The 19645-nt window shown below is 38.2% G+C and overlaps 1 protein-coding gene across 1 annotated transcript; it reads left to right on the forward strand.

Annotated features, from left to right (window-relative positions):
* The first annotated feature begins 1353 nt into the window (after positions 1–1353).
* LOC125178254 (galactoside 2-alpha-L-fucosyltransferase Sec1-like) lies at positions 1354–19151 on the forward strand. The gene is made up of 7 exons (XM_047881575.1): positions 1354–1416; positions 5306–5693; positions 8435–8551; positions 9298–9383; positions 10247–10363; positions 10855–11026; positions 18613–19151. Exons 1-7 carry the CDS (start codon positions 1354–1356, stop codon positions 18816–18818), a joined length of 1149 nt encoding a protein of 382 aa, XP_047737531.1. The 3' UTR covers positions 18819–19151.
* The last annotated feature ends 494 nt before the right edge of the window (positions 19152–19645 follow it).

Raw genomic sequence — 19645 nt, forward strand, 5'->3', positions numbered from 1 at the left:
TAACAGCAACCCCAACTACCAACAACCCCAACTAACAACAACCCCAACTACCAGCAACCCAAACTACCAACAACCCAAACTACCAACAACTCCAACTACCAACAATCCAAACTAACAACAACCCCAACTAGCAACAACCCAAACTACCAATAACCCAAACTACCAACAGCCCAAGCTACCAACAACTCAAACTACCAACAACCCAAACTACCAACAACCCAAACTACTAATAACCCAAACTACCAACAACCCCAACTACCAACAACCCCAACGCTCCACAACCCCAACTACCCGGAACACCAACAACCCAGAACCCCAACAACACAGAACACCAACAACCCAAAACCCAAACAACCCACAGTAACTGCCCAGTCCTATAACTCCTCCCTCTATGCTCAGCGACCCTAGTGTAAAAGTTGCGTGCCGTCATCCTAACGTACGCAGATGCACATCGTGCACAACTAAATATATAAACTAGGGACGATCGCATATGAGAAGGAAGGATATCTTTGTACCTAAAAAACGAACCTATTTTGAAATTATTCACCAGTAAGATACGAAGATTATTGTCCGGGAAGTATTTCATAAACAAAACTTTTAATTCTCTTGACATAACTTCGGACGCATGGCCGAAGTATGGAAGAGAACAGTAAACAACGCTTCTACTATCAGGCTCTGGAACAACTTCACAATATCGCTTAGACATGAATTTCTTAATCTGGGTAAACACCAAGCCAGAAGGAAATCCATTAAGCGAGAAGATATTGCGCAAAAATTCAAATTCAGAATGCATGGAATGGAAAGTCGAGCATATACGAAAGTCACAGTGTAATAGTGTTTGAAGCCCGTTTAATTAACTTGAATCTAAAGGAATAAAAACTAAAAAAGCTGGTGCTTAGGCCGGTGAAAGTTGGTTTTCTGTAAACAGATGTTTGAAAACGGCCTTTAGATTTAGTAATATTGCAGTCTAAAAAGGACAAACTATTGTTCGATTCAAGTGAATATGCGATTAAAGCAATCTAGTGACTTTTTTAATTGTGTACGATCAAAATACGGCGAAGATGGTTGCCACCTCTTTAGAAAATACTGTGATCTTCTCCGAAAGAAGGCAAAGACTTCATTAAATATTTATTCAATGGTGAAGTGTAAGGTTTATGGTGTTTTCCCCAAGTTCCTGAGATTTAAGCTTTACAAACGGTGCCTTCATAATTCAAATTTTTATAAATCGTGGTAGAATATGGGAATTATCCTCAAAGAGGAAGACGCTGAAATCTTTAACCGATTTGGCTGCCGAAAGTGAAGTGAAACTTGCTCGTTTGTTTTCCACCCTCGACGCCTTTGCTATCCGCCAACATGCTAGACGGTCTACAGAAGCATTCAGGAAAGTTACCAGCCAAACACTTCAAAGGAAACTCAGTAACCTCGACATCCACAACGAAATTCGTCCTATTGACCCAGATATGGTGGTGTTCAACTATAGTTCTTTCAACTTGGAACCCCGTATCAAATTCTTGCTGGCTTTTGGCCTTGATTTTTGTCAGCCAATTTTTAAGTTGGACTTTTATAAATTTTTTTAGCAGCTCTCAGCATAAAGGATGTTCCTACTCCTAACCGCCCAGAGTTTCTTGGGAACTTGCAGAGCTTAGCCTATCGTCATTTTTACGGCTTTAAGTCATACAAAATTTTTTCTTCTGTATTTCAGCCCAGTGACACGCTTTTATTGAAAAACTTGGCCAAAAATAAAGACTTGATCATTTGTAAACCTGACAAGAGCAGAGGCGTGGTTTGGTTGATCGTAGTCGATATAACAGTAGCCTTTCTGCACTCATTACTGATCCTTCAAAATTTATTGAAATTACCGATCCAATCTCTAAAACTGTTTTGAAAATCGAAGATAAAATCAATAGCTTTCTGCGAAAACTCAAAGACTCGTCTGCCTTCTCATCTGATACGTACTCTAAACTTTATGCCTCCGGTTCATGGCCTGGGATTTTATATGGCTTACCTAAAATTCATAAGTCTGATTTTTCCTCAAAGTTTCAATTCCGACCAATTTTTGCCGCATATAATACCCCTAGTTTTAAACTGGCTAAATTTTTAGTTCCTGTCTTAAACTGTCTTAGCTTGAAAGATTTTACTGATGTTCAGGGCTTAACAATGGCCTCTTTTGACGTAGAAAATTTATTTACAAATATACCGCTTTTTGAAACTATAGAGATCTGACTAAATACTCTGTTTAAGGATATTCATGAAACTGTTATTGGTTTGAACCGCAATTTTTTTAAATCCCTGCTAGAACTATCAGTTCTAAATTCGATTTTCATATTTGCTGGTAAATTTTACAAACAGATTGACGGTTTGGGCATGGGTCTTCCCCTCGGCCCAACCTTTGCGAATATTTTTATGTGTTTTCACGAGGTTTCATGGCTGACCAATTGTCCTCCTGATTTTAAGATATTTTTTATAACAGATACGTCGATGACACCTTTCTTATTTTCATGCATCCTTCTCATGTAAAACTTTTCTTTGATTACCTAAACTAGCAACATAATTCCATTAAATTTACCATGGAACTTGAATCGAACAATAGTTTGTCTTTTTAGACTGCAATATTACTAAATTTAATGGTCGTTTTCAAACATCTGTTTACAGAAAACCAACTTTCACCGGCCTAAGCACCAGCATTTTTAGTTTTTGTTCTTTTAAATTCAAGTTAAACGGGCTGCAAACACTATTACACCGCGGCTTTCGTATATGCTCGACTTTCCATTACATGCATTCTGAATTTGAATTTTTGCGCAATGTCTTCTTGCTTAATGGATTTCGTTCTGGCTTAGTGTTTACCCAGATTAAGGAATTTATGTCTAAGCGATACAGTGAAGTTATTCCAGAGCCTGATAGTAGAAGCGTTGTTTACTGTTCTCTTCCATACTTTGGCCATGCGTCCGAAGTTGTCAAGAGAATTAAAAGTTTTGTTTATGAAATACTTCCCGGACATTAATCTTCTTATCCTACTGGTGAATAATTTCAAAATAGGTTCGTTTTTTAGGTACAAAGATATCCTTCCTTCTAATATGCGATCGTCCCTAGTTTATAAATTTAGTTGTGCACGATGTGCATCTGTGTACGTTGGGATGACGGCACGCAACTTTTACACTAGGGTCGCTGAGCATAGAGGGAGGAGTTATAGGACTGGGCAGTTACTATCGCGCCCTTCTCATTCGGCTGTGCGCACTCACGCCGAACAGTGCAACGTTCCAGTGTACGACACAGACTTTAAGGTTTTAGGTTATAGTTCTGGTGCTTCCGATCTGCGTATTTTGGAATCATTGTATATTTTTATAGAGAAGCCTAGTTTAAATGCTGCCTGTAGTTCATATCCATCAGAAATTGTGAATAGATAGGTACTTACTTTATTATTCTACCCTTTGTCTGTAAATATAGGTTTTTAACTTCTGTGTTTTTTATTAACTCTAAACTAATTTTCTACCTTTATCTGTGTTCTAGATTTATCGAACTGACGATGGAGCTGGTCTCCGAAACGTTTTCAATATGCTAAATTTTTGTGGTGTTTTCTTCGCTTTCAAATTTCTAGTGAATCTGCGATTAAAGCAATCTAGTGGCCTTTTATTTCTTGTATATTGAATATTGGAATCATAAATTGCTGGATTCACCATAAGCTGCAAGCAAAGTTCATTACTGATTCATAAGTACTTTGAATGGATTAAATGTATAGAATATATTATTTAGGAGTGAGTAGTGGATGAAAGTGGATAGAATGTACACTGAAGCTCGAGGCTATTTTATCATATGCTGAATAAACTATGCTAAGAAATGCATAATAAAAATACGTAAGAATTCATTTCAAAATAATAATGCTTAATAATGATGCATATGAATGCATAATAAAAATACATATGAATATATTTCAATTTAAGAATGCGTAATAAAACTACCAAAGAATACATTTCAAAATAGAAATACATAAGAATATATTTAAAACAAGAATACGTAATAAAAATTACATAAGAATATATTTCCAAATAAGAATACGTTATCAGACGACAAGGCTGTCCCAATTTCCAAGCATCTCTCTCCTGTGGGCGTTTTCTTCTATACTCCCGAAATTAAATATAAGTTATTTTTTAATTCACGGAGGATCTGAATCATAAAACAGTCATTTATATTTGAATCATTGTGCAATAAAATTTTAGTAACGTTTCCATATTGGCTGATTACGGAAAAGCCAATAAAGATTCTATTGAAAACAGTGTGAATTTGTCGCATTTTCTTTGTTGTTCGATCATCGAAAATTCAACTGTGAATGGATTCACGTCGATGTCTGAACGAGTCTGGGTCAAAAAAGTAGAACCTAAAAAATTTTCAACACCCTATATTAAGTTTAAAATAATACAAACCTATATAGAATATGGAGTTACTCATTGTTACCAGGCTCATTGTTATCATTGACCTGAGAATAGGTCTTATTAACGATTACTCCCGGAACCTGAACAATACATAATTTTAAGTACAAATTCTGCCTAACTGTATATTACCGTATATGCCTAACCTAATATTCCTGTTTTTCGGTTCGAGTTGCCAACCAGTTGCTGGATTTGATCATCAACGTCACAGGAATAGAAAACACAAATATCATCAAATTAATAAAAGAAACGTTAACTGAAACTGAAGAGGACTTGACGGAGAATCTGGCTATTCTAAAGGTCAGTAGTGCCTCTGCAGAGAGAAATGAGTGGGTCAGGACAACACACTTGGGATGAATTCCTGATAATTTATACAGCACTGCAATAAAAATTTGATTGTTGTATGAATCTCTACATAGACAATACAGTGTCACAATTAAAAAACATACAATCCCAGTAATAATTGGTGTGCTTTGTTATTTAAAAAAGTGATGGAATCACTCGAAAGAGTAGTACAGCCTTATTCAATTCCTGTTGCGAAAAATTAATTTTTTATCAACTATCCATTTTGGTTCACTGCATTTCTTTAGTGTATATTTTTCAAGTGAAGATGAATAACATTGAGTACCTGCAAGAACGTTAACTGGGTTTCTCTAGTAATTTTCTGATTTCTCAAATGCGATCATAATGTTTCGTTCCTTATACCCAAAATTTGTGTGACAGGCACCCTACTGGTTATCGCAAATACTTTCCTCGCAATATAACAATCATATTGCTTCTCTTGTCATTCATTTAGAAAAATCGGTAGAATCTTCATACTAAATTTTCAATTTTAAGCAATTGTAAATTCCTCGCGCTTACCAGCACTTTGTTCCCCGTAGGATTTCGCAGAAACTTACGCATGCGCCACGTGCGTCGACTCCCGCCCGTTACCGAAGACCGCGGTCGACATTCGCGTACGGCTTGCAAGCACGGGCACGTGGCACGGAGTACCGGCGCCCGTTATGACGTTCCGACCTCTCGGTAGGCTCGGAAACCTCATGGGCGAATATGCATCACTGTACGCCTTGAAGAATTACAGCGTAACGCGATTTTTGATGCCATCACTCCACGATAGAGTCAAGGATGTGTTTAAGAGACTGTCTATACCTTATCTGAACAAATGTATCAACACAGAAGGATATGCCCAAGCCTGTCCTCCTTGCAGCGGCACCCTGTGCAGGAATGGGATGATTTCCAAGAGCATGGGTATCCCTGTACCCAGCATGTGTGAGTAATTAGATGATTTCCAAGAGAATGGGCATCCCTGTACCCAGCATGTGTGAGTAATTAGATGATTTCCAAGAAAATGGGTATCCCTGTATCCAGCATGTCTGAGTAATTAGATGATTTTCAGGAGCTTGGGTATCCCTGTACCCAGCATGTGTGAGTAATTAGATGATTTCCAAGAGAATGGGTATCCCTGTACCCAGCATGTGTGAGTAATTAGATGATTTCCAAGAGAATGGATATCCCTGTACCAGCATGTGTGAATAATTAGATGATTTCTAAGAGCATGGGTTTCCCTGCACCAGCATGTGTAAGTAATAGAATGACCTCAAAGACTCTGGGTATCCCTGTATCCAGCATGTGTGAGTTACTTGATGATGGTCATGAGACTGGGTACTTCAGTCTCCCCAGTATTGGGATGATAACCAATAGACTGGTACCCCTTTACCCAGCCTGTTTGAGTAAAGTGGACGGCAATATTAGAGAGAAATTACGGTAAAATAATTTCTCAAATATCAGCTTGGGTGTAAAATAAACACAACAAAATTTAATGAAATAATAATTGCGTGTTTTCATTGGTAGTTTTTATTCTGTCTTAGACATCTCAGGGTTAGACATTTTGGAATACATTATATGAAATTGCACAATTTTGCTCGTTGCTTACTAGAAAAAACTAAGTTATTAGTCGAGAAAAGAGCGAGTTATATTGTCCAAATTGTGACTCACTGCCTATCCCGCAGTATGAGCAGAGAGTATACGTAGCATTGATATGCTCATTTCGCCGGGCTACTGGGTCAAAACGATACTAGTAATAACAAAAACTGAGTCGATATTTAGGTTTTACTCATTGGCAAATGAATTGTTGATATCTCAGTCAATCAAGTCTTGATCGATCGATGGAGATTGATGTGTTTCGATCAAGAATATTGCTGCAGATTCCTGCTCAATCGAAGAAGGCAAATCCCAGTTGGGGGTCGATAAGTAGGAGGGCAATGTCGCGGGGCGCAGCACCGATTAAAGAGGAGCATTCTATGCCGATTCGGTGAAGATCTTTGACGTTTCTGCACCCGATAATTTATTGAGTCGAATAATCTGCATCGAACGATGTCGTATCTACACTAGCTAAAGTAGAATCTGCATTAATCGATGTCGAATCATCATTTGTCTACGTCGAATCTACATTAATCGATGTCTAATCCATATTAATTGCCAAATGCCCGGCAGTTGAGTTTGACCGTTTGTCGACTACGCGAAAACAAAATTAAAATTTGTTTTCTCTCTCTCTCCGAGATCATCGACACTTTACTAGTTACTATGACATGTCAGATTATATATCTTTGCTGTCGAATATTTGCATCGTATATATCAATTACAATCTAACAAATTCAATTACTAATGATACAGAGAAGTTACAAGTAATTCACCGCTAAATTCTCTTACCGGATTAACGTCGACTGCAGCTCCGTGATTCGAACGCAGGAATTTCGCGTCCGAGTTGACGCCCAGTCAACTTGACCACCATGGCACCTTCCCACAGCGAGCTCTATCAACTATGTACTGTAACTACGAAACGAATGGCTTGCAATCGTCAAGTAAATCGAGGAATAGCCACATTCATGGTGGAGTTGTTTACAGATTATTAATTTATATATATTTTAGAGGAATGAACGCAGTTTCTATTCAATCGAAAAAATAATATTACTCGTATTGTAAAGGAGACAATCACTGTCTCTCTTGCCACTTTTTACGATTATCGGGCAATCGAAATGCAGTTACTTCCATATTTCCTCAATTAATTTCCAAGTTAGTTCTCTAGTTTATATAAATTTTATAATGGAGCTGATCAATTTACATCGAAATTTATTTCTCAATTTTTTATTGCCTCAAATCAGCCTCGTTGAAAATTTTAATCTTTTGAATATGAACTATGAAGAAGTTTATGATGAGATCTTTTAATGAAAAATTTTGCTAAGCTTTGAAGCAGTTTATTCATACGACTTTTAGTCGATAGCAGGAGATTTATATCATGCACGTAAAAAACGTTTTCTTTACACTCGAGTTATAAGAAAAAATTTCTGGAAAACTAATCGATATCACATGAAAATTATTAAGGTTAAGGTAACATTAAGGCTTGAAAGTTCCTCTTCGCGGAAGCGTTCAAACTGGGAAAGCTTGTAAAACACTTACGTATTTCAAAGTATTAAAATAATTACGTGGTACAATAATCGTAACTGGCATCAGAAATAGACCCGATATAGCGCATTCTATCAATTGAACTAGATTGAACACAATTTTGAACATGATTTCAACTGGGTAATCGTAAATTAAAGTACATATCAATTTCCGATTCATTATTCTATTAGATTGAATAGCCAACCGATATATTTGCGCATGAATTTTTCGGTTTGCTCTGTATAGTTGCCCACACTCAGGTACTTCGATCTGCAACGATAAACCCACAGTCGATAGTTCGCCATGCACCTGCATAGATTATTCAGGGAAATTCGACTCCCAAATCTTCGATTGGTCGGATCTTCCGCGATATGCAGTAACCCACACTAATCGACAGCGTTGCCAACATTGGTGATTGACTGGGATATGATTCATAGTTCTATTAAATCCACTATTACTGATTCATGATGTTTGAACACGAAGATGTTCATAAAATCCTGCACCGTATTTAGTATTTAATCAATAATGTACATTATCTTGTTAAACCAGAGCCAAATTTCCTTTTTCAGTTGAAGACAAAGACTGGATCTCAATCGGCGGCGACTTCGGCTGGGTTGAGTACAGCTATCAGGCGCAGCAACTTGCTGCCGCTGGCTTACTGGGACCTCATGCTTTTATAATGGAAGGTTATGACTGAATTCAACTAATAGTCGAATGAAATTAAAATCTTTTTTATTATACGTGACCTGATCAAAGTTTCATCGATACAGAGCATTAAGAATATTTTTCAACATCATCATAATCTATTATATATCCGTGTTTGAAATTGACTAACGCCAGAGAAACGCCTTATGATTTATTAAACGTAAATCAACTTCGTAAAACTAGTTGGAAATTTGTAGTGTTTTGCATGTAAGTATATGAATATAATTCCGAGAGGCAGTGGAATGTACAAGCACCATTTAGAATTATTTAATCTAGGATGAAGCAAATTTAAAGGTATTCCCTGGCATCAATACGCTCCTTTTAATTATGGAAGTTTCCAGTTATATTGTTATAATATAAAGTCTACAATCCTTCAATGTTTGAATGCAGTTGAAAATAGGCAAATAATAGGTTATGAAAATATATATTTTTCATAAATATCTTGAAGACTCGTGGTGTCAGAAGCAGCTCCAGGCTTATATAGATCTTTGCCTATTATAAAAAATCTTATTTGTACATGAATATGTATATCATCGATTTTTAAAGAATCTTTTGAAATGAATATCGCGCGAACGCGTGAAATAATCGATTATTGATCTCAATAGTCACACGTTGGTTCGTAGTAGTAAAATTTAAATCCATAATTGAAGTTAAAATTTAATCAATAATTAATCTCAGTAAATCAATAATTTAACCTCATTATTAATTAATGTCAATGTATTTACAGATTATCCTCTAGAAATAACTTCCTTCGCTGCGTACCGGGATGAACTTCGTAAAGAATTTGAATTTCTTGATGAAATTCAGAAAAAGGTAAAAATGTTGGGGATTTCATGAGAAGGATTGGACCACTTAACTTATATAGTAGATTTTTCCTTAATTTCACATGGGTCGACTCTACTTATCGCGATCATATCGTTATCAAGATTATATAATCGCTACGAACAACGATTCCCTACATACTAAAGTTGGTATTTACTTTAGTTTGAGTTGAAAAAAACTGAAAGAACTTTTAAAACATTTCTCAGCAATGTTGAGTTAATCAAGCCCTCTGTACATTGAATTTTTAAAATCAATCTCATGAGTTAATACCTCAGAAAAAATCACTAGTATAATACTTTCAGGGACATATGTTCCTGATCCTGTGACAGCACTTTTTGATAGTTTTCACTATAAATAACAAGCATGCTTTAATTGAATCGCTCTAGGTTGTTAGATCGTTTACACTATACATAACCGACGTACCCTAATGGAATCACTCTGAGTTGTCTGATCATTAGCAGTATAAATAACCTACAGTATGGGCCCTACTCAAATCACACATGAGGCAATTTACTTTATTTTGAAAAAATGTCACTTTACTTACTTGTTTACATAGTTTCATCGGTATAAATCACTTATCACACATCATCTATCAGCGAGGTGCATTGCACGAATTTTTCAGGGAACAAGCCGCTATTTTTACAGACCAATGATAATATTGTACCCATTTTTAGTAAGGAATTACAATATTTACAGGCCTATGACACCACTGTACTAATTCATCAATTGAAAAGGCGCTATTTTTATAGGCCATAACAACATTGCACAAATTTTCCAGTACAAAATTCGGTATTCTTATAGACATATGACAACATTGAACTAATTTTTCTCTCAAGTTGTCACTATTTTGACAGGCCTATGACCGTCTAGCCTCAGTCGCCTCTAGCGCTACGATGGAAGATCCGTCGCAACCTTTGGTCTTCGTGGGTGTTCACGTCAGGCTCACTGATTACCCGCGCATCATGTCTATAGTTCGTATAATAATTATTCGATAGATATTTTTATTACGTATAATAATTAATCAATATATCATTTTAGTACATATGCTTATCATATAATATAGATTTTTAGCTCATATAATAAAAAAATATATATTTCAGTAGGCATAATCATTTATTGATATATAGTCTTTTAGAACATTCAATGATTAAATAATACTCAAATTGATTTAAAACATTATGAAAAATGAAATTTCGTTTGATATTTCCATTCAAACATAAAATAGTTCCATAGAACATAATGGTTGGTTAATGAAGAATTTTTAAATTTTCCAAATACCTTTAGCTAGTCACGAAAAAATTTTGTATCCCGAATTTAAATTGACAGAATATAGTATCACGTATGTTTTCTAAGAAAGGTTATTTCTGAAAAACTAAACCTAGCTTCATTCACATTTAACATAAAATCGCATTGATTGACGAGTGAATCATGAATGTGAATCACTGTCATTCGTTACTACCAGTTATACTCCGTACACGATGTCGGCAAATCGTACGAAGGATATCTTCGTCGGGCGTTCATCTTTTTTACGAAGAGGTTCGACAACGTCGTTTTTGTCGTCACGTCAGATGACGTCGTCGCCACCACTAAAATGACGGACAAACTTGCTTTTCCGAACACTTTTTTGTTGCAAGGTGAGAGAGAAGTCACATGAGCATATCTTGGAGAGGTACTGATGTCTCGTATACAATTTTGCTTGCGAATTTGAATGTATCTGGGTAACGAAAATAGATATGGTTTGCAAACAATCACTTCAGTATAATCAAAATCCTTGAATAATTATCGTGAAATCTCCCAAATCCCCACCCTAACAAAAATTAAGGTATGATAGACTCTGCGTGAGACTCGCTATGGTTACGGTAAGGTTATTATGGGTCTGCTCGGCCACTCGATTGCAATCAGCGACTAGTCAGAGTCGCCTTGCCGACTTTATAGTCTCCTGTGAGTATGGAAAGAGTTGGCATGGCCGAACGTACCCAGCCTATAAACTGCTCAGAGACTGCCTTTCAAGCCTACAGCGGAAGGTAGTGGGCAGAATCCTCCCGGAGATTCATGGGCGAGCTTGTCTGCACCTGCATAACTAAATGCACTTATACAGGTTTGATTGAAGACCAGAGCGTACTTTTTATTTACGATTTTCTTATTGTTTTTTTCGATAAGCCGAACGAAATTTCTAGCTTGAGCTTGGAGATCAAAAAGCAGATTACCGAATGACATTTTAATAAAGCGTTGTAATAACTGTTCACTTGCTTGATAATGAATATTGATATATTCGAAACGTCGCATTCTATTAAAATGTCATTCGGTAATCTGCTTTTTGATCTCCAAGCTCCAGCTAGAAATTTCGTTCGGCTTATCGAAAAAAAAGTAAGAAAATCGTAAATAAAAAGTACGCTCTGGTCTTCAATCAAACCTGTATAAATGAAGAACTTCTGCCTAACTACAATAACTAAATGCACGTATATATGTCGAGCCTAAATCGCGAAATTTCCGATTCTATGGAATCGGCAGCCAGTTGCAGAATCTGTAGAATCAGCATTTCTATACTATAGGGATCTAGGGTTAGGCCAGTCAGCCAAGTTATTTTTTAATATTTAAACATAAATGAACATGACCTAACCTTTTCTAACTCTAACTGTTGATTTATTTTCTAAATCTAACATCCGATTTTCTGAATCAGCAACGATTTTATCGGATAACATCCGATTTTCTCCGCACGAAATATATATGTAAAAATTCAGTCGGTGCCCGCTCGCGCGTGTGCGTACGTGCGTGTTTAATTTGTTTTCAATCATCATTCGTTCTCGGTTGCTTAAATTTACGCTTAAAAATCACATAATCTTCATATTTTCACTTATTTTTTAATACTCTAATGTAAGACAATCAAGTATACGCTCAATTCAAATTCAATGGTGTGTCACTGGTACAATTATGGCGGCGTGTGGCAACTTAATCATTGCCAGGTGTGTTGGGCTGGAAACATTATGATGTCTTAGGCAGGAAACAAGGTCTCTGGATTACTAGAATTTTAAACAAGAACCAACACCAGGGGCCACAGCTAGAAACTAAATAATCTGCGTTGCAACTAATCGACGCAACAGCACTAATTCTCGCTTCGAGACATCGACGTGTGGAACAGCCTCCCTGATTACATCGTTGACGCTCCCAGTATGAACGCGTTCAAGAACAGACTAGACAAAGCTATGGAGAAATATATGTTCAGACTTGAAACCATATGTTCAGACTAGCACCATATCGAAACTTGGTGGGAGTTTAGTGGCTATTCCAGGCTCTCGTTAGTTTTGAAAAGATCCGGTCAAGGAACCTGTTGTTAGATCTCCTGTGAATAAGTCACAAAAACACAAGAATCGGCGTCAGGCCAGCACATCACACTTATTTTTCATCACTATGATATGATATGGAAGAGAATATCTTCTGGAATTACCTCGCATACCACAGTTTGGGAACAACTATTTAAAAAAATTGCTCTTTGGAAAGCTAACGAAAAATCGCGATTTTCTAGTTTTCCCGAATAATGGAAATACGAGCAACTCTTTCACAGCACGTAAAAACCAGAATGGAAGATGGGTATAGCTCATCTATACCAGGAAAGCATTTAATTTTAAGTGTTTATTTTTATAAACTACTACTCGTTATTTATTTAAGAAACTGAAAAATTATCTTCTGCACAGTCGAGTAAGGAAATTTTATTTATTGCCCATAGCCGTTACCAGTTAATTTAAAAAAATAACGAGTAGCACACGCGTCGTCGTAGCGTGCTGCGGTGAGGCTCAGGCTGTACATCGTCTAGACCCGCGTTCGAGACTTGTGAGCAGCGCGTGGTTCTTTCACCGAACTGTAGGTGAGCTAAGTGTAATTTAATCTCATATCAACTCTTCACTGCTTACCAGTGTCGATTTCACTGGCCACTGCAATAGTGGTTATGTCGACAACCCAGTCAGAAATCGCCTCAGTCTGGAAGCCAGCCGCGTGTGAACTTGCCTGTACCAACGTTCACCCCAGCGCAACTCCAGGGGGTCAACAGCGCAGGAATGTCCACAACAGCGCAATATTGCGGCAAAGCTTCTCGGCCGGGAAAGGGCAAAAAAAAAAAAAATCACGCGCCCTCCACTTTATATATAGCTCCCTTACTTTGTGGAGCTATATAAAATGATTGTGGAGGGCATGTGGTATTATACCTGGTGGGGCAGAACCGATTGAGCAGTTTTGAGGCGAAATAAAAGAGTAATGGAGGTACATGAAAAAGAAAGGTTATTTCCTACTAGGTTAGCATAACATACAATTTAGAATGCTTATGTTTTGAAAACAATATCAGGAAGATGGTGGCCGTTAGCTGCAACACACTGTTGCAGCCATTCTCGAAAGTTTCCTACACCACGTTCACACATATGGTGAGGAATAGCAATAACCTCTGCAATAATCCGTTCCCTTAGCTATGGTACGGTGTGAGGGCGACTTCTGAACACCCTTTCTTTTCGATGTCCCCCCAAAAAATCGCAAATGCACAAATCAGGTGACCTCCCAGGCCACTGTAAATCACCCCTCAGAGACACCAGACGTCCGGGAAACATGCATCTCAAAATATTGAGTGACATTTGGGCTATGTGAGCTGTAACCCTATCCTGCTGCAACCACATGTCTCCCAATGCTTCATTTTCAACAATGTTTTCCATCTTGGGCTGCAAGACATTTTGCATCATTGCAGCATAGCGTCACGGTTACTCCCTCCTCCTCAAAGAAGTATGGGCCTATCACACCAAATTGTGAGATGGTACACCAGATCGTTAATTTGGGAGAATTTAGTGGTCTTTGATGGATAATTTGTGGGTTATCTTCAGCCTAGTAACGAAAATTTTGCTGATTTACAGTCCAACAGAAGTGAAAAGTCGCCTCATCAGTGCTGAAGAACGCTGCGTCGGGAGCTATCTGTTCAAGCATGTTCTCACACAGATTTCGGCGGCCGGTAAAGTCTGCTTCGTTCAATTGTTGGGCTATCATCATTTTGTAGGGATGGAAATGTAAATCCTATGCAGAATCCTCTTAAAACTGCGTGAGGAGATTTCCAAAGCAATGGCATGCCTTCGTGCAGAACGTCTTGGCGAGTGGATGACTGCTGCTATCACCCTCTCGACATTTTCTGGTGTTCTGAAGACCTGCGTCGGCCATGTGTATATCTTCTTAGTGTTCTACCAGTCGCCTCCAACTGCCTAACCCAGGACCGAATTGTGTTCGCCTGAGGAAGAGCATCATTGCGTGAAATTTTGAACCGCCTCCGAAAAGCTCTTAGCGATGCAATCACGGATTGATTGTTCTCGAAATATGCGCGCACGCAAAGCCACGATGTTCTCCTGACCACACCATGTTGTTACTGAAATGGGAATACCGGAGACACATCACAACGGATTGAGATACATCACAACGAGAAAAGGGGGAGACTGTGCAAGGTCCACCCACTACGTAACAGATTTGCAGTCAGATTTCAACCCCTGCGGGAAGGATCACTTTCCGTGGCAGGGCCTAGGCTGTTTAACGTCCTACCAAAGGATCTAAGAGACGTTAAGAGAGGGGGAGTTCACCCTGGAGACTTTCAAGAGAGGACTGGACGTGTTTGTGGGCACAATCCCAGATCGACCTCCCTTGCAACACTACCAGCGGCGAGAAGCAAGCAACAGCATCGTGCATCAGTTGCCCCAAATAAGGGCGGATGAACGATAATCAGAGGCGGCGATCCATCGTGGCCTGGCACTGCTACGTCCGGAAAAAATACCAAGGATACGGTACCAAGAAATATCTCAGCATTTGCCTTTAGTAAGATCCCTATAAATGAAAAATTGAATCTTTGATTCGTCCTCATATATATATATATCACCATTCGTTGACATAAAATTTGAGTAGAGCAGACAAAGAACTTAGACGAACTTGTGCCACACAAAATGCTACTTGCGATGAATCGTCCTCTGACATCTGTATAGTTATATAGTTAGTGCCTTGAAGATAGTGTCGTCTTTGAACATGTGCGAGTAATGCGTTATGTTGGATGCCAATGTGACACCTTAGTTAGGTCGGGTGTCAATGTGACAGCATCCCCCACGCTGCTCGCACAGTAACTGTCTAGTAGAGCTGAATAAGTCTCTTCATCATGAAGTAGAGATGCAAACTTGGGCGTCCATTTGATTTCTCACCTTTATTAACAATCATAGTGAGGTGCAATAAGTAGAAATTTGACAGCATATCAGGTCACTCCTGCAACCGACATCACTGCAGTCAGTGCCGTGGAATTTGAGACTGTCTACCCGATTCCTCCTCGGACGTCGACAGCTTTGCGGGCAATCAAAGTTACAGTCGGGCTTAGCTGCATTCAACATTTGCCTGCAACATAATGGATTTCATCAGTTTTGATCAGTGAACGAGCTCACAGACGTACTCAAGTTTTACTGAGTCTGTCATCTCGATCAGTTCCAAAATATCAGATAAATACAGAAGGAAAATCAGGTGTCTGATTTGAAGATATAATGATATCTGCACTTGATCAAATATTACTCATTCTGAATTACAGCCTGCTTCACTCCCTCAATCCCCGGAAAGATCCAGCATAAAAAAAATTTAGCCAAAAATGTTCGTGCATAAATGTCCAAATAGTCGTACTTATAGGGAGTCAGCGTCCAGCGACGCTGATGTTATTTGATAGCCAACAGTTGATCCGAGTGCTCGTTGATGACAAATTTCTACCTCTCGGGAATAGTTCGACTCGTGTTTACACACTGACAGTCGCGTCGGACGCAGCTTGATGCTGAACGTTTTGAAATTAAAACGATCAAGTTGCTTACGGACCTGTCTTGAAAGTGTTTACGCTGGCACATTTCTGCACAACTCTGAGACAAAAAGTTCATTCAAGATCATAATCATAACGTTTAACTAGAATTGAGTGGATTGAGCGTGTCTTTCGATAGCAATGGAGTAAGTTAGGCTGGAGAGAAGCCCTTAAACGAAAGCAGATATTTTCATGAAGTGCACTAACCAAAATTCCCCCCTACAGTTGCGAATGATACCTTAAATTGTAAGCCGTTACAAAATTGTAAGCCGGGCCGTTACTTGAATTTGAAAAGCAGGGGTGCTCTGCAATACGTTCAGTCCTGTTCGTTCCAGTTTGGCGTTCATTTGGTATTTCTATTGTTTTGTACATTTATTTTGATATTTGCTATCAGATTATTCACTGATTTCGCGTTTTTCATTGAAATTATATGTCAATAAACTGAATACACAAAAAAACTGGATGGAACTAGTTCCACAATTACTGGTGATATAGATTCGCTGTAGTATCGAATGGAATAGAATAAAATTGTCGCAAATAAAAAATCATGTAGGTCTCATAATTTTAGAGAAATCAATTGGGTGAATCAATTAGTCTGTTCCGGTATTAGCTAAACATGAAGATTTATTCCTCGACGGTTCTTTCGATATTCCTCCTCCTTCTTCACCCTTCACCCCGTTCCTCTCACTGCCAACTCAACGCTTGAATCGTTACCGCCGGCATATTCGACGTAGGCCGCGGCAAAAGTGCGGCCAGTAGTCACCGGCAGCTTTTGCCGACCGTGGCATCGCGCTGTTTGGGGCAGATGAGGCCATTTCGTCGCTAGACTCTTTAGACGCGAGGTGAATTCGGAAAAAACGGCCTAGATTTGCGCATTTGCGAACGTCTATTCGGCGAACGGCCGCAATCACTGCGAGAATTTCGAACTGGGGATTGTATGTTCTCTATGGCTGTAAATGCTTACCAATAATAGAGCTTATCAATATAATTGACCAATATATGCATATCAATACAATAGAGTGGAAAGCCGTTATCAGTTAATTCAATACAATCAAAAATTGATAGCATCATGGTTAAATTTTTTGTCCATTTTGCAATGCTTTGGTAAATTTCGATGTGGTAGCGTTCCTCATAGCAGAGAACACACAACACCGATATTGTTTGGTTACACAACGATTATATTTTTACCATAAGTTGATTATCGATAACTTTTTGCATTATTTCTTCGGATGTGAAGGAAAAATATTTTTTCCACGAACATTATTACCCACGATTCTGAATTTTCTTAAGCATGCTCTTTGTATTCAGCGAGTTACAGAAACAGGCATTGATAGTAAATCACGTATAAATTTAATTGCCCCTGCCTTCCTCTCACTGCAGAGGAAGGAGGGCGATTTTTTTAATCACGTTGTCAGACTCGGCCAGAGCTGCCTTTGATACGGGGACGACCCTAATACATACCGCTCAACGGCCGTCAGTCTAAGGACCAGGCTCTCGTAGCTGTCTGACTTGGGATTGCAATGTAGACCAAAAAGCCGACATAGAGAAGCTGATTTACTATGCTGCCCGAGTCCAAGGGGTTCCCTAATCCAGAGCCGCCCTCGGCGCTAAATTTTGTTAGGGCAATACCTATATTAGTTCAAATGAAATAGATGAGAAAAATTCGAGTACCATAAGTCGAGTACCCCCCAAATGTTTTCCTTTTGATCACAATATAAAGCCAAAAAAAAGCGAATGAAAAGTTCCAATATATACTGGTTGGACAAAAATACTAATTTTTGTTTACGATGCCGGGTAGGTCGTTTTTTATGGAAATATCGAATTTAAATGTGTCGAATGATGCAATTCTTTTGATTTCCCCTTATTCAGTGTAAATTAGCTGCTGCTTTACATATTATATGCCGATAATGTGTTATTGTAGTTAAGTTTCCGCGTGATTATTTGTTCACAAGATACCAAGCAGAATTGGTGAATCCAGCTGATGTGTTTTGATACCACTGCCAGCAACACTGGCATAAAAGCTGGAGCATGCTTCTTTCTGCAATAACATCTGCAGAAGCCGCCTATTAGTTAAACATGCAGCCATCATGTTCATGAATTGGTTATTCACAAGTGTTTTCAATTTGTTACTAGGTTGTTTCAGTGGTCCATATCTCAAGCTGTTTAAACGCTTCTCACAAGCATGGAATCAGAAAGCATAGAGTCAGATTTTGGGAATGGCACCATCCTCAAAACGGGATTAGTCCCATTTTGTAATGCCAAATTCATCAATATGCTACCACCAATATGTTGCGCTGCAGAGGGCATGTGTACTGTATTGTGTATGTTGACTCCATGAAACCGCAAATACCTACACAACCCTATTAAACCTTTCCTATCTTCCAACAGGGTCGGCCTCGGAGGACATGCATTTGTTGACCCTCTGCAACCATACCATCATTACGTTCGGGTCATACGGCTTCTGGGCAGGATTCCTGGGCCCGGGCTGGACCGCGTATCCAGACCTGAATTTTACAGGGGCTCTGTATATCTTCTCCAGGCATTTCTATGAGGCTGCTTATCTCGAAGATTTCGTGCCGATCTTGTATAGATAACGATATTATAAGATTAATGGGATCATTCATCTAGTTGTGCCTTCCCATTAAAGTGACGATGTAACTTATAGGATAATAATACCATTCAACTCGTTGTATTCAACAGCAACGTAGCTGTGAATAACATCAAGAACAATGAGTATGTTATATCATTTCATATCTGATGATTCTAAAATCAACAAAGAAGAGTATTATTCAGGTCATTGAACACTACATCATAAAATAATTGGTCAGTGTAACAATCCTACTTGGAAGCTGCATAACTTGCATGGAAAACTTGAAGAAAAAAACATTATTTAATTGGAGTTAATGTGGAACACACCACCATATTACAGGAATGCCAAATACCCAGGGCTTTTTTTAAATTACCCAGCCCAACCAAGTTTCATTAAAAAACCCAGGGTTTTATTTAAAAAACTCAGGCAAAATAGGAAAAATGTTTTTTTACCTTCTATCACTCATATCATTTATACCTAGTTTCAAACTATTTTTCTTTTATGTTGGTTAATAAAAAGTTGATGCTGGAGAGTACCTATCAACCTCTATTATTATATTTGCCATCACTTTTGAATAAATGCATAATTGTAAATTTTTCAAACAGCAGGTCAGTTGTGCATCATTAACTTGATATATCTCTGATTGAAAACAGTAACTCATTCATGTCATAGACCAAAAATCAATAAAAAATATATGTATTGAACCAATTAACCCAGTTCTTTGTTGCTCTCGTTTCTCAAAACTCATACAATGCAATCCATCATAAATTTTTTTGAGTTTCCTCCTCATAATTTATGAAGGAATAGACTTATCACTTTAGAGTTTTTAAA

Source organism: Hyalella azteca, unplaced genomic scaffold (genome assembly GCF_000764305.2).
Source record: "Hyalella azteca isolate HAZT.00-mixed unplaced genomic scaffold, Hazt_2.0.2 contig8316, whole genome shotgun sequence".
Classification (NCBI taxonomy): Eukaryota; Metazoa; Arthropoda; class Malacostraca; order Amphipoda; family Hyalellidae; genus Hyalella; species Hyalella azteca.

Coding starts and splice junctions, on each gene's coding strand:
- LOC125178254 (XM_047881575.1), top strand. CDS start 1,354: ATGCTAGACGGTCTACAGAAGCATTCAGGAAAGTTACCAGCCAAACAC. Junction 8,552..9,297: donor TCATGCTTTTATAATGGAAG/GTTATGACTGAA, acceptor ATGTATTTACAG/ATTATCCTCTAGAAATAACT. Junction 10,364..10,854: donor ACCCGCGCATCATGTCTATA/GTTCGTATAATA, acceptor CGTTACTACCAG/TTATACTCCGTACACGATGT.